Here is a 16,333-nt window from a genome sequence, read left to right as displayed (position 1 = left end):
CACCAGAGAATGTGCTTGGCAGAGAGTTATTAATTTCATGTAAGGCCACTTCATTAAGAGAATTTCAGAGAAGTCATGCACAGCAGTTGGATTCCCAAAAGAAAGAAAAATCATTGATTGCATTAGCTTAACTTCTACAGCACTGGCATATAAGAGAGAAATCTTTGGAAGCAGATGATATTTTTTATTTGTGAACATGCAGCTAATAACTGCTGCCAAAAATACAATAACTATTATACCAGTACAGTACAAAGGGTCCACTCATGCTGATTGCTTTTTCCAGATGTCTGAATTCAACCAATTTGTTATTTGTGCCCAAAAACTTGGCACAGTTACACACTAACTCAGCAACTAGAATATGTCAAAGGTGCTCACACAGAAATGTAAGAGTATCATGAAAAAGGGTGGGTATAGACATGTAAGGAATAGGATTAAAGACCACACAAAGGCATTATTTTTTCCTACTTCATACTGCTTTGGTCACAAAAATAGATTGGGTAAATACTGCTCATTGCACAGTGACTGTTAAAACACTTTCTTTTCCAGTGCGCTCAAGCTCTGGAAGAACTTTATTTTTACTGTGGGGTTAATCAAATTATGCCAACAGCAAGTACAAATATTCATACACACACACACACACACACACATATATATATATACATACACACACACTCACACTCTAGATACTGCAATACATACTGCCTAATTACTTAACAAGTATCACCACATTCTCCACTCCTGTTTCTTGAAGATGAGCTGAGCTGTGTTTTTCTCCAAGACTTTTTGTGAGCTCTTTACAATCCTGTGTTGTTTTTTGGAACAAGTTAAATATTGTTTAATGTACAGCCTGTAGCTGATGAAGATAATTTTACATATTTTTCTCTTTCATCTCAGTAAGGGATGAGGTTCATCTTGTTATCATATGCACTTCACAGTGACAGTTTCAAGTGGAATAACAGTCATGGGTATGACTGTTTTATGCTGCCTTAAGCAGATCTGACTAAACCCTGCACTTCTCTAAGTTTTATTCAACTATTTCTGGACCTAAATGGTCATTATGGAAAGCAGGGACAGTTGGAAAATAGCAGTACACAAGCAGTGTCCAGCTTTTAGGCATTGTCAGTCCCATAGTTAAGAGTGTGGATAGCTACATGAGTGCTTATGTTCACTTTTGCAATCTACCCACTCTCAGAGGATTCTAACTGAGCTCATTGCAGTACCTCTTATTTGAACATCACAAGTAAAAGTATGAAAATGGATTTGTTTCAACCTATTTTTGCAGCGCTTAGTATTCTTCTCACTGCTTCTCATTTTACTTTGGAGATCTCAGTTTTGGCTGATGAAAGAATGACTATGGATCCAGAGTACAGGAATGAAAGACTCACGGTGAAACACAACAGGTTTTTAGAGTCTGTAGGGCTGATTCTAAAGAAAGGAGTTTTAATTATTCATATATAGGCTATTTAAAATGACTGATCATTTTATCTAAACAGGAGGAAACCAAAATGAAAAACAACAGATCAAGTTCTAAGTGTAGCACATTCTTGAGATGCAGTACAACATGAAGGTGCACCTGATGAACACAACTCTTAACAACCAAATTGGAAGAAAAATGGCTGTATTTAACATTTTACCAGTCTCATCATATGAACACTATTTATTAAGTTTTATGGTATTAAGTATCTCTTCAAGTATTATAGGAGTCCTGCTTTTCATCTGCCTCTATCACTTTCTGGTATTACTTACCCTAGACCATAGAGTGTTTAAAGGATTGTTTATGTGGATGACCAAACTCTAAACCATGTAAACAGATGTGGCACCAGCTTTAAAAGTTAGAAAAATTAGCTCATGCAGAAAAAAATCACACCAGGGATGGATTTCAGTTTCCAATGCTCCTAAAATATCATGCATACTTCATGTTCTGTGGGACTCAGATTCAGTCAAAGAAAGAAACTGAGAGTTTCTAGCCAGGCCGACGTCTGGGAAAGAGCTGGAGAGAATGTAAATAATTCTTTATCTCTCTTGTTTTTCACATTGTTTATAGTTAAGTTCTATCACTGTGCATCAAGCACTCTGCACCAATGTGGTGGGTTGTTTTCACTTCAGAAGCAATAGATCTGGTCCTTGTGAAACTCTGTATAAAAGAGCAGTGTATTTTGAATAAATCAGAGTTTTACTCTCAACAGCCTTGTAGGTCAGAGTCTCTTCATTCCCGTCCTGCCTCAACAGCGACATGTTCTGTACTTGCAAACATGGAACAGCTACCTTCCTTACAAAGACAGACACCAACCCCAAAATATAATCTAAGGTTAAACTGAAGATTCTGAAGATTTCTTAGGAAAAATTACAGCACTTCTAATAGTTTATTATTGTGGGTTTTTTTTTTTAATTGACAATGTCTTGAGATTCCTAAGACCAACACCACCCTAAAGAGATTGAAGAGCTGATAATGAAGCAAATTCACAAAACAAATAATGGAAAAAGTCTTATTAGGGAAATGCTAGATCCTGCCACTTTCACTAAGGCAAGCAGTATTTTGAAAGCAGATATACTGAACCAGTCAGTGTTTTTACTGACTTCATTATTACTAGAACAGCAGAACTTGTACCCGAAGGTATGGAATTATTATGTATGGAAGTAATAAAAATTGAGAGATTGCAGCTGGTTTTTATAGAAGATAATAGGCTTACAGTCTTATGCTTAGTTCTCTTTGACACAGAAGGGAATGTTTAGCATGACCAAACATTAAAAGAATATTTTAAAAGTAATTTCTTTATCAAACAGTGTGTATAGTCATAAGAGATAATTCAGCATGTTTCAAAGAATGATGATGCAAAATACAGGGCTCTAGAAAATATAATTTACAATATAATTAAAGCTCCAGTATCTTGAGCAACCTGGAATTCTGCCAAAATCAGTATTTTTGAAATACTGAGAAATACTCAGGGTCTGTGATGACACCAGAGGAAGATGCAGGAAACAGATCAGAGTTGTGATGAAAGCTGTAACTTATGGAAGATTGATATTCCTCTACTGGAGAAGGAATGGCTCTCAACAGAAAAATTATGCCCTAAAAACTACGCCTGAATAGTAACAGAAGCAGAAAATCACAGCCCAGAAGTAGTCTATTTGAACACACAGGGACGATTCAGAGCAGGAAAGGAAATCCATCAGATTTAAATTCTGTTTTATCCCTACTCCTATATTGTTTATTCTTGATATACCCATCTGGTAGGAAAAATTTTTAAGCCACAAGAGCAAATGTTGTACAGAGTACACATGACTGTCTCGAGGAAACCTAGAACCCAGGACTCCAGTCAGAAACAAGAACTCTCCCCATCACAAAAATGTAAATTACCTTCAATGAATTTCATGTACTGCTATCACAAGGAAATCTCTAAGGGTAAGAGCCTTGTTACATTTTACCTGAATTACAATGGACTTTGGCTAGCTTTTAATTTCATTTATGCAAACCTTAATCAGAAATAGTCACAGTTAATGAAGCTACACTTGCTTTATAAAGCAATAGAAGCAACACTAAAATTAAGTTCCAGAATGAAATCTCAGGAGGCTATAAAGGAGCACCAGCTGATTTACTCAAGTTTTATTAACTTTCTTTTTTTATTATTTATAACTTTATTGAATGTTCATTGTATACTTTCAGGCATCCAAGTCACTACACAGTTAACAGTGCTTTCTATCAGACTACTATTGTTTTTTTTAAAGACAATCCAATACAGTTTGGTCTGATTCTCTCTTTGTGGGCCATTTCTCTCCGATTTCTTATGGTTGTATGTGTGACTAAAAGACAGGGATTTTGAAACTATATGGTATTTTGATTGTTTCTGTGAGGCATAGCTGTTTTTTATTTGTTTCCATTATATTATGCTGTTCTCTTCCAACACCCTGCATCAATTAACACTTCTTTTTGAAAAAACTGTGCTAGAAAGTTTCTATATGGCTGATTTTGGTATCAAAAGACACTTTTTGTCCCATCTGTCACTGATTCCCCACCATCTGTTTATCATGCATAAATTATTTAAACCTAAGTGACATATCACAGATTTAACTATCACAGATTGTACTGCAACAGGTACAGTCCTGACTGAGGAATTGCATGAAGTAGAGAAAATGGCAGGAATAACAGGATCTTGTAGAAGTCCTGAGAAATGTCACGTTTCTGAAGCACATCTCAGAGACTTGTCAGCAGAGAGAAATGTCTCCATTTGCTCGGAGGAACAAAGGAACAGGTCAACACTAATTTGAATCACATAAGTTAACTTAATCTTTGTGATTTACCTCTTGTTTCTAGCCACCCCCATCCTCTTTCCTTCTTACTTTCTCCAAAAAAAAGTTTACACAAGAGTGGGCTTCAGTGGAAGTCTGAGGAAGTTTGTGGAAGAATTTACAATGGACTGTTCAAAAGATGGATATGCAACACAAACCATAAACAAGAATATCTTAATACATAAATGCAAAGAAAGTTCTTTTTGCTTCTTCAAATGAACATCTAATGTAAACTAGCACATCAAGAAGATGCAAGTATGAAGCAGATGCTGAGAGACAAGTCTGCCCCATGCAGTTGCAAACACAGCTCCTGATTCAAAACTCAGAGTCGTAAAAGTCAGCCACGCCCTCAGAAATACTTAATCGTCCTTACGTGTTTCTTTGAGTCTTTTATATTACCTCTATTACCTACTTTTGAGAAAAGATACTTTGCATATGTTTTGAATTCTCTGGTGTTTATAGAACAGCCATACTGTACCTTAAATGTATCTTTACTGTTGGGATTGAACAGCTGCTGTTTCCCAGATCCCAAAATAATAGGACCAGAAGCTTTGTTTTCTCCATAAGCATAAAGGAATACTGTTGCTGTTGTGCCAGCTGTTTCAAAATCCCCAGTGACTACAGTTATCTTCCAGTCTCCTTCTGTAAAATTAAAAGAAAAAAAAAAAAAAAGCTTTTAAAAATGTTACTTTATAAGAAGCAGTTTACTTGCAAGTTGGAAATAAAAGCATAGTTTGGCCCAAGGACTATGACTACACTGCACCTGAAAGTTAATATCAGGAGAGGCAACATAGGACTGGCCAAATACTATATCATTCAAACTCATCTTAAGCAAATTATGCATCAAGGATTGAGGAGGTTTACACTGCACTAAAGCAAGAAATATGAACAGAGCTAAGTGAGATTTCTAATGATAACCCTGATGGTCAACACAGAAGCAGAACACCATCCAGAGTTTGGATTATGACAACAGTATAACCAAGAAATGCAACAGGAAAAATGTCAAAGCATCCTGATTAAATACAATTTCCTCTCATTTTAGGTTGATGTGATACATCAGCAGAGTTCCATTTGCCTGATGGGGCAAAGATATTTAAATCAGCATGAAAAAAATATGGTTTTGTAGAAAATTCTGGATTAGATTAGTACTCATTTGAAAATCATTTTATATAAAGCTCCCTGACACTAAAATGTCATTTCTGCTCCCATACAATGTGCACATTATTTAAATATTCAAAAGCAGCTTAATATAATTCTTATTTTAAAAAAGAACAATTCATAATTATCAAATGCATTTCTACATCTGAAAAGAGGGGATTGCACGCTTCTCCACCCATCATTGATTGCGGCTTTTGTCTGTATGAAATAAGTTCCACAGAGTGACTTAAATTCATACTGTTCAATGAAAACAACAAATGAAATACCAGCCCACAGTCATCTTATAAATAAATGCCACAGCGTACACTGCAGTTTCCTTAGTAGAAAGCTGTCTGTAATGCCTGCATTATTTAAATCTGTTGTCTGACAGAAGTATTTATCTTAGGCCAGCCTCATTATCACTCAGTAATTTGCCCCACAAAAATTGAACTTGAACAGGAAGTTTGATTTCCTGTTTTCCAAGTCTTTAGAGGTCTGGCTTGGGAAGGTGATTGAATTTTAAATACACATAAATACACAGCTGGGAATTCAGAAACGGCAACAGTTCATTTGTTCTGTCCAATGAAACCTGGCCCACAGACCCAGGGAAGGAATTGTCTCCTGTACTCTGCTCTGATGAGACCCCACCTGGATTATTGCATCCAGCTCTGGGTTCCCCAACAAAAGAAGGATGTAGACCTGTTGAAACAGGTACAGAGAAGGGCCATGAAAATGACTAGGGGCTGGAGTTCCTCTGCTGTGACAAAAGGTTGTTGTTCAGCTTGGACAAGAGAAGGTTCCAGGCAGGTAGATCTTATTGACAGCCTTCCAATATATTAAGGGGCTTAAAAGAAAATCAAAGACTTTTTACAAGGACATGTAGTGGTATGTCAAGGGGGAATGGTTTTAAAGTGAAAGAGGGTAGATTTACATAAGACATGAATTTTTTTTTTTTTTTTTTTTTTTTTTTTTTTTTTACTGTAAGGATTGTAAGACACTGGAACAGGTTGTCCAAAGAAGTTGTGGATGTCCCATCTCTAGAAATGTTTAAAGCCAGGTTGGATGGGGCTTTGAGAAATCAAGTCTAGTGGAAGATGTCCCTATCCATGTCAGGGTCTGTACGAGGTATCTCTGAAGATATTTTCCAACCCAAACTATTCTACAATTCCATAACGGAAGTGAACTATCCAATTTTCACTAAGAATTATCAAACTCCAGCTTGTAAGAACTCTTTTGTGCCTTTGAAAATCTGCATCTTCACAGCTGTTTCTATAGTCTCACTTTCTTGATAAAAGAACCATAGCACCAGAAAACAAAAGGATAAACATGAATTAGAAGAGTGAAAAGCCTCTCTACAGTGATGGTGGAAAAAAGGAGCATAAGGCAAGGGCTCCTTGCTCCATTGAAAAAGAGCTCATTTACAAGAAATTCAGCCTTTTCCATTTTCAAACAATAGTGTTAACTTCTTAAAGACAAAGTTCATTTGAACCATTTGACTGGAAAATAAAGAGAATTCCATTTACAAGGGCTTATGAAGAATGGTGCAAACAAGGGGTAAAATATGACCCACTACTCCTAGAATTTCAAGCATCATTCAGAAATAAATATGCATTTTAAAGCAGGTAGAATGTATTTTCTTTTTGACACGTTCATTGATTAATTGTGCCTCAAGTGGTTTTCTGTTGTATTACCCTTTCAAAGTCTGTCTTTTGTTAAGCACTGGGGCTCTGAAATGATGCAGTTGTTACTGTTGAGGATGTCTTTTCTAGCTACTTCAGCTCCTACCTTGCAATTATAAGTTTAGTATCTATAAATTATTTTGCACACAACTACCCCTCTGAAGGTAAAGAAGGGAATCAGACGTCCCCAAAAACATCATTATGAGGAGTTTTGTTTTGAACTCCTCTATACTGACTTTGAGGTTTGTTCCCTTTTTCTGGAAATAGAAAGGACTTGTGTTTGAAAGACCATGTGAGCATAGGAAAAGAGTCCTTAAATTTCTAATCTCTTTGATGACAGAAATCCTAATTGCAGTGCATTGCACTCCAAATAGAAAAGGCAAACAGTAAGTATTACAAAAACGTAATTCTTGTTGTCATAAAAAGCTGGATTGTTCTGGTGAGTTAGAGTACCAATAGTTCCTTAATGACTGAAGAGGAACACACTTTGAGAGGAAAAGAATACAGGTAAAGGTGTTATGACATAACTTTCTTTTAGCACACATAGAGGAAAGGTGCAACCTATCACCTGGGGTTCTGGGGACATCAGAAAGTGGTAACTTGCCACAGATGACTGTCTAGACATATGTTTTGTTCTGTTCTTTTTTCAATCTCTTATATTATTGGAAACATTACAATACACTAGAAAGCTCCGCTTCCTAAGAAAATAATTCTGTGGTGTTTTTTTTAAAGTGACACAGAAAGAAAATGCAATATATATAAAAGCTCATGGGAAAAAAAGATAAATTAACAAACTCTGAGATGAACCACTAAACCAAGAATTGAAGCAGTCCCTCTAGGTCTAGGTGTAGAATGCACAATTTCAAGTCTCTTTCCCACTGATCCATGTTTTAAAAAGTGTCCCAAACAAGAGGTTATTTGTTACATACACTTTTGGCTGCCTTGCTCTGGTTGATCCTTTTCTACAGCTTAAATGACACAGCCAAGAGACCCATCTGTAGGTGCAGAATTTGAATTATGGAAGGGAAGATCTCTCAAGGCAGGGAATGCAAAAGTGAGGTGTGTGGAACAAATAAAGCACAAAGAGTGATGAATAAAGAGCAAATTACTGCCTGCTGGAAAAAGCATAGAAAGCAGAAAGGACAAAGATACTTGTGATTCAAAAGAAAGCCTATAACAGGGTAGGATTATAATATGTTTTCTAAAATAACTGGGCAAAAATTGTATTGCTACCCACTTGCCATAGGAACAAGGTTTAGGACAAGGTATTTGGGTCCTCATGGATATTCTGATCCATACAACAAATTGTGAAAAAACATTTTCAAACTTTCTCACAACACCTTCTAGATCTTTGTTCATCCTACAGCATGAAGCACTTCTCATAGCTGAAAAATTCTAATGTGTTATTAAGAAATTAAATTTAATCTGCTCTGGTTGCCAGGACAGAGAAGTCAACCTGAACAAATATGAAATCACAAGTAAAACAGTAAATGAAAACCTATTGTTTAGAACAAAACTATATATAGGCCAGGAGAAAGAATCATGTTTTTAAATGTTAGCTCATAAAAAACTGAAATTAAGATAGATGACCAGTAACTACTAGAAGAATTATTCAAAGCAGAAAGAAAAATAACATTATGGAAAGAAAACTGACAGAATAAAAACAAAGCATAAACAAAGTTATTTATTAAATTAAAATATGAAGTTTGGGGTTTACTGAAATGTCCAAATAGTTAGCTATAATTAATGTTTTAAAATAAATACAAGTCGCAACAAATGTGTAAAGCAATTAGTTCTGAAACAGAAACAGTCTTCATTAAAATCAGAAAACAAGAACAGTATTTACCATTGGCTTCTTGCATTTTCAGCTGCTGATTTTTTTTAAACTCTGCAAAAAAAAAAATCTATTAATAAAGGATACTTCCATTAATATTACAGAAAAAGTTTGAAAGAATAGATCAAAAAGACATTGTTTTTCTAGCCAATAAAAGAAAACTCTTTCTCATTCGTTCCTTCACTACTTTCTCATTATCACCTATATCAATTATATAAATCATGTTCTCTCAGAAATATAGCAAAGCAAGCTTCAAAATCAGTTAACTCTGATATTTACAGTGTAAAATCTGCCCAGATTTCTTCAGAGGAAAAGGATCACTAATTATTGTTCTTACTTCCATAAAGTTACAATAAATATTACCTTGAGGGTACAGTTCAATTTCTGAATGGGTTATACCTTGCGACATAAATGGAAGCCACCTAAGAATAAGAAAGAAAATAAGAAAGCAGGTAGGAATCAATTTTTATTTACATTACCATATAACTGAATGGTCCATATCTGAATTTCATACTGAATACACCTAAGAGCAATGGATCTCTACTCCTAAAATTTTAGTATTTGATTTATGTTACAGTAGAAATCATTTGACTCAAAAAAGAAACTTCTTTTGTACAAATGTAAGGGCTATGTAGGTGTAAAATACACTTGCATCAGACTAAGAGACTCATATGGCACTACTTTACTTGTTTCTATAGCTAAACAGAAGAATATAGCAAAGAACATTTTTTTCAGTACTATGGATTGAGAGGTAAGTATAATTTGTATGTATCTATTGCAATATTTCTTAAAACTACAGTTCAGTGTTTATGACAAAGATGGAACCATACACTTCTCTTTCTTATTCCCTTTCTTATTAAATTGAGGACATGTAAATAAATCTCATAAAAGGACAAATCAAGAAAACATTCTTTAGATTTCCTAGTCATGTTACCATAGGCTATGTATAATTTTGAAAATTTTCATTCAGAACATGGATTACCAATAGCTTTTGTTTCCTCTTGCTTGGTAAAAAATCAACTCATTTTTTACCAGAAAAGAAATGCATCAATCTCCTGAGCTGTAGTTTTTTATTTCCTCAGTCCACTTCCATAGACTCTCCAGGAATGACCTAAATCATTCAGTCTCCTGTGAAGCCTATTGTGATTCCAATACAAGCTGAGCAAGAAAAGCCCAGAGCAACTTACAAAGTTTCCATTTTTTTTTTTGTCTTGAAAACGTTACTTGGCCAATTCATATAAGAGCTACTCCCTAAGAAATAAATTTTCTCTTACTAAACTACATACTTCTATTACTTCTGCTAAAAACTGATGGCATAGGTATCTTCTGAAATCCCTGATGCTAAAAGGTATCAGTTACTACTAAGTACTGTATAATTGAAACTGAGTAAGTGTTGGATGTTCAGAAACTAATATCAGGTCTTTAGGACAGATAAAATGCTTATGTTCCTTTGGTTAAATGAGAACAAAGACAGAACTTTTTTCATGTTCTGGATGAGAAAATAGCTCAGTAAAATAAAATAAATGTGAACCTGAAGATTACTGAATTAGATTTCTGAAGAGTAAAAACCTTCTCCCTGCATGAACAGAGCACAAGTACATTTTGGCAAACATGGAAGCTACACCTGATCCCCACCACTGACTTATTTTAATCCCTTTTCAGTAGAAGGGTTTCCTTGTTAAGAAGTTACACATTATAAAGAAACACTTGTTTCTTTTTAACACTCTCTATCACAGAATAATAAACATCTGGTGCTAATTATCACAGAATTAACGCAGCAAAGTGCCCTGCCATTTATCATTCCTAAGCCATATTGCTCACTAGAGATAGCTATGACACAAAGAATATTTCACCTATATTTTTTTAGAAAGGTAGCAACTATAGCTAGCAACAGCAGCTGGTCTGCATCCAAATCTGCTCAGGGAAATCCTCAGTCTTATGCTTCTATTTATAAGCATCTTACTGGTTGAAGAAAAGTCTCAGATTTAGAGTTAATCAAGGTAAGAAAACATCTTTATTCTTGTTTTTGAGGATGTGACACAAAGAACTGGAAGAAGCTGTTCAAGGTTATGTAACATGTTCGTTAAAATCCAGACAAAATAGCTAGACAACATGCATTCATTAAATATTATTAATTAAATGTTATTTATTCTGGTGCCTTGTCACACAGTCGTATTGTTTGTTTTCACTTTATTTCACTTGAGTCATGCATACTCTTATGAGAGAGAATGTAAAGTAGAAACTCCAAAAGTGGAAATACCATATTTTTCTAAAAATGCAAAATGAAGTATTTATCAATTGACTTTTAAGATGCTCATTTAATAACTTAAATGGAACACCTACAAAATAGTACCAGGCATCATACTTGTCTCTCTGCCATGTTGTAAAGACAGTGAATGCTAATCTTGGATGGAAAACCTTCTTTCCCACTTAGAAATACACTTAATTTAGAACATTTAAGGTGCTTTATCTTTCCTTCCTGAAAGGTAAATCACACATACAGCACTGATCCTCTAAGATAAGGCTGTACTCTTAATTCTAGTAACACAGACTCAATATAAGTGTTTAACCTTTGCTACAGATCATACAGAACATTAATTCAAGCAATCTGTTCTGGAATAACAAATTTGGTGGATTTTATGAAACTGTGAAATAATCAAAAAATATCTTTGCCAGAAAAACTCACATTCAGTACATTGATTGACACAATAATTTTAGCAATACATATTGAAGAATATTTAAGAATGTTGTTGTAGAAACTACCTCTCACAATTGAAAACATATTCCGAGTTGCTCTCGGCTTCTCTGACAATGACTTTATCGCAGTACCAATGCTGGGATTTGGTAGTGGCCTCACAGCACAACAGCACCTTCTGCAGCTGCCCAAGGGATACAGCTTCCACTTCAAAAACACTGACCTGGGAGACAGAGGAGACAACACTCTGCAATTTTCCACCAATAAGGCAGTCCAAAACCTTAAGTGTGTTAAAAGCCTGATCAATTCCCACAATGTACAATTGGTTTTAATTAGAGCTGGACTGTATTCAATGAGTTTGGTTCTGAAGAGTTAAATGTCTTTTGATGAAGTGTCACAGTAAATAAGAAGGCACAGCCAAAATAAGGATGCAGTAATAATCCCAAAAAAAACTTGGCTTTTACAGCTATCATGCAAAATGCTGCACACAACCCTTTAGTATTGTTTCAATGTCTTGCCATTTACATTACTCTTCTCTAGGTAAGAAAGACTTAAAGCTGTTATTTCCTTTGTTGATATTACTTTAAATCAGACCTTCTCATAATTTTCTCTTTTTGGTTTCACCTCCTCTACTTACATTTCATTGTACTGAAAGAAACTGAAATCTGACATGGCATTTTCACCTTGTTATTCATTTAGGCCTGTGCTTATAGTTGGAAAAGATTATTTTCACAGAAGCATGAAGCTGATCAGGTTCAGGTTGACAATTTTCTGTCCCAGTAAAAAGCATACAGGCTTTCTGTCTCTAAATGTAATGGTCCAGATAATTCTTCTCAGTATAAAAAAAAATGAAGGAAAGAAAAACACTGGAAAATTCATATCTGTAAAGTTCTCGGTCCTCAGCAAATGGCAGAATTGAGACTGCCTGTGCAAGACTACTTATCCCTTGTGTATAGATAATATATGATCACAAGCTAGTCTCTCTGAAAGACTCCTGCCTCAAAGTGTGCTCAGGAGGAAAACAGATTTCAGTATCTCTTTTTATCTTCATTATCTTTATGTCTCTATGCATTATTTACTGCAACCACCCAAAGAGCTCAGTGAAATAGAACTGATTTCCCCAGTGACTTCACCTTTGTACTTCTCCCATAGCACCCTGGTTTTCTGCGATTGCTTCATCTCTTTTTTGAAAGGCTTTCTGCATAATATTTATAATTTACCTACATAGTTAAAGTGTGGAGTTTGCTGCCAAAAGCTGTCAAAGATGCTTCAACTGAGAAACAGAGGGGTTAATTTACTGAAATATTTAGCATTTCAAAGAGCTTACTAGGTGTGCAGAGCAGAATTCTATTTGAACTCAGTTACAGCTATGGTTGTTCAGAGAAGTTAAACTGTTTATGCAGCAATACATAAACATGAAAAATTTGGTCACTCAGGAAAGTTTTATTTTAAGCAATTTGCTCAATATAATGCAGAATATCTGTGGCAGGGATGAAATAAAGTTGTTCAAGTCAGCATTCCACTATCTCTGCCAAAAATAATATATCCAAGTCCCTGCTCTAGCACTCCAAACAATCCACTGTCTTACTCACCATTTCCATAACAAAGTGCACTTTGAACCATTCCCCTTAGCCTCTGTGTAAATAATATGCTGAATTGACCATCAATCTGGCTAGAATAATGCCCCCCAGAAAATTCCACTTAAATTCTGCATTTTAATTTGAATAGAACTTTATCTCTCATACATTAGTAGCAGCATATATATTTTTAAATAGTATAGCTACATTTAGAGCTTCCCAGTGGGTTATGGCTATTTTTAGCACTTTAGGTACTGCTTTTCATTTTGCAATTAAGTGTTCCACTAACAGCTTGATACCACTGGTTATGCATACAAGTGTTAATCCACAATAGACACAAAGGAAGAAACAGTCTCAATAGCAAATCACAAGGTGGCTAGTAGCAGAGTTAACATTAAATTCAGTAATTCCTGAAATTTAACCATACTGCAGATAATCAGGATGTCATATATTTTACTTTTGGAAGAGCTAGGAGGTAATAAATTGAAAGAAAAATTACTTTAAGTCTGTCCTGTATTAATCACAATACTTTACAATCTATTATGCAGTAAAAGAAATGCATAACAAAATGGATCTACAAAGATCTGAAATCATGGAGAACAATTTCTGTACAGTTGTTTGGAGCCATCTGTAGCTCATCATACTTTGAAACTATATGTTTTAAATTCATAGGCAGCTCTTCTCACCATCTGTGGGTGAGGCCCTCAAACAATTTTTCTTTCCCTTTTCCTGCCTATGTTTTCACTCATTCTATGAAATCCTGGGTCAATAGAAAAATATTTTCCTTAGTTTTTAAAAGTTATTTAGCTAAACTTATGTGGTTTGCTCTATTACTATTATCAGGAACCTGTATAATATGTATACAATTACTTAGCTATATTCACAAGGCTAAGCAAATTGTTTTTCAGACTTACCATTCCTCTCTGAAATGGCGCTGGTGTACCAGTTTTATGCAGAAGTCTTAGACCAGAATCTCCTCTTTTTCCATAGATACACAAATAAACTGCACAGTCTGTATCAGCTTGCTCCAAGTCACCGGTGTGGACATAAACATGGTATAAAACAACTTCCAGAAATAACCAAAATAAGAAATTTCAAGTTATATGTAATCACAACTAATTTTAGTCACTATTATAGCTTAATGATAACAATGACAGTATGTCTGGTCTGCAATTAGTTCTCTGGAAGATAATCGCCAGAAATCAGTCAAACTATTTACTTTTAAGATTGCTAGGACCGCAATTCAGTTGGCATTAACACTGAAAACCAGGTAGCCAATATATAAATAACTGTTTATATAACTGTAACAATATATAAATAAAAAACACATACTTGGATAGATAGGTTTTCCAGCTTCCACTACAGGAAGTTCACACAGAAGTTTTCTATCATGATAATTCTTTGATAACCATGTGTTTGCTGGAAAATTCAGTGTTTTCTTGCTCTTTAGATGTTGCAGTATCACCTGAAGGAGATGCAATTCGAAATATAACTCAGTTCCAGTGCTTTGCTTCTCAACAGCAAAACATATTTTTGTACATTTTTTTTATATCTCAGAAAAAAGTAACGCAATCAGTATATACGGCGTACAAAATTTCAGTATGAAAATAATTTTATTTTGGCCAATACTATGCAACAAACAAATCTGCAGCTGAAATTTGTGGGTTTGCCATTTGAAATGCCATCAGGTCTGGTTTCAGCGAGTAAACCACCACTATGTAACACTGCCTGGAGGACTGAAGACTTAAAAACCTTGTGGTAGCTGCTGTTACATGACACTGAGGTTTTGCAAGATGTGGAAAGATGGACACAGATTTTTTTTATTTTAGAATGAAAATAGGATGAAACTCATCATCTATATCCTTCTGAACTTTGACAAGTAGAGGATATATTGGAATATTAAATCAATTTATATTATCTTTGACTATTCTACAGCAAAACAAAAAACAACCTTGGTACCTCTTGGTACATCACCCTCTATATATTCTTAAGATGGTTAGAATTCTAATTTCTAGAGTTATTTGCTGCTGTACAATAAGTTAGCTGCCTTTTTTCCTATAATTACATCACTCTTTATTATCTTTTAGGAAAGTAGTTTTGTTGGTCTTGAATTACAATTCTTACTACAGGGGTTTTCTAGAGGTCTTGACTAGCAAAAGGAAATCAAAAATTATCTTTCTGCAGTTGCATTTCTGAGTGTGCATATAATATGCATAAGCCTTGCAAAGAAATTATGAAAACACGTACTCGCATCCAAATTCTAACACTTAGGGAATAAGGGCAATCTTATTTAAATGTTATTTAAAGTAAAATGAACACTGCTTTCAACACCAAAGCATGTATTTATTCTAACATGAAATAGTTTGGCAGCATTGATTTCTAATCTCTAATATTTACTGGCAATGACCCCCCTGCTGATTCATAACAATTGCATATATTAACTGCTTTTTCAGGAAAATACAGCTTTCAACATGGTTTATTTCTTGATCTGAAATGAAGTTTTTGAAATCCCTGGCTTACCTTATTAAATTTGGAGCAAAATATTAAAGAAATATTTAGTAACCACCAGGCTGGAGAGTGGAATATTTATGCTTACATTCAGTTTTACTACAGTCTCAGTTAATACCTTTGGGTTAATGTAAAAATCTGCTATTATTGCCTAATTCTGATTGTCTAAATCAACCTTTTTAATATTATTCAAATGAAAAAGAATAAACTTGTTTCCTTTACAAATTCAACACAAGAAACAGACAAAAATTTCTTATCCCAGTTCTGAAATACATTTTACATGGGTGTCAGCCTTAGGAAGCATTTAGAACAAATGTAGCCTGGGGATAAATTTTCTTTTTATTTAGGATATATTCTCCTAAATATCAGGAGAAAAATAGAATTAAAACAAAATAAAGAAGCAGAATTTATTCACCGAATTGAAAAAAAACTCAGCAGCTTTTTTTTTCCCCTGAAAATATTCATAATTATGAGAAATTATGGTGCCTGTTACAGCTTACTTTGTTTACCTTTAAGCAAAATTTATTCATTCCTTGCAAGTTGCTGTCATGGAGCAGCAATCAAATTTTTAAAGCTAGAATCTCCCTAACACACACTGAAGAGTACAGAAAAATCA

At 34.7% G+C, this 16,333-nt stretch overlaps 1 protein-coding gene across 1 annotated transcript in view; it reads right to left on the bottom strand.

Moving 5' to 3' along the window:
• LOC115493890 (lipoxygenase homology domain-containing protein 1) overlaps positions 1-16,333 on the bottom strand; it is a 189,953-nt gene that overhangs the window by 104,163 nt on the left and 69,457 nt on the right. The window contains exons 20-25 of the mRNA XM_072924659.1: positions 14,542-14,674; positions 14,124-14,275; positions 11,701-11,855; positions 9,301-9,359; positions 8,950-8,991; positions 4,766-4,929 (exon numbers count right to left, since the gene is read on the bottom strand). Coding sequence (XP_072780760.1) covers positions 4,766-4,929; positions 8,950-8,991; positions 9,301-9,359; positions 11,701-11,855; positions 14,124-14,275; positions 14,542-14,674 — 705 coding nt within the window. The remainder of the gene's footprint in view (positions 1-4,765; positions 4,930-8,949; positions 8,992-9,300; positions 9,360-11,700; positions 11,856-14,123; positions 14,276-14,541; positions 14,675-16,333) is intronic.

The sequence above is a fragment of the Taeniopygia guttata genome, chromosome 2 (assembly GCF_048771995.1).
Source record: "Taeniopygia guttata chromosome 2, bTaeGut7.mat, whole genome shotgun sequence".
In the NCBI taxonomy this organism is placed as follows: Eukaryota; Metazoa; Chordata; class Aves; order Passeriformes; family Estrildidae; genus Taeniopygia; species Taeniopygia guttata.
The sequence above is the reverse complement of the archived record's forward strand: the minus strand, read 5'-3'. Positions and strand labels throughout refer to the sequence as shown.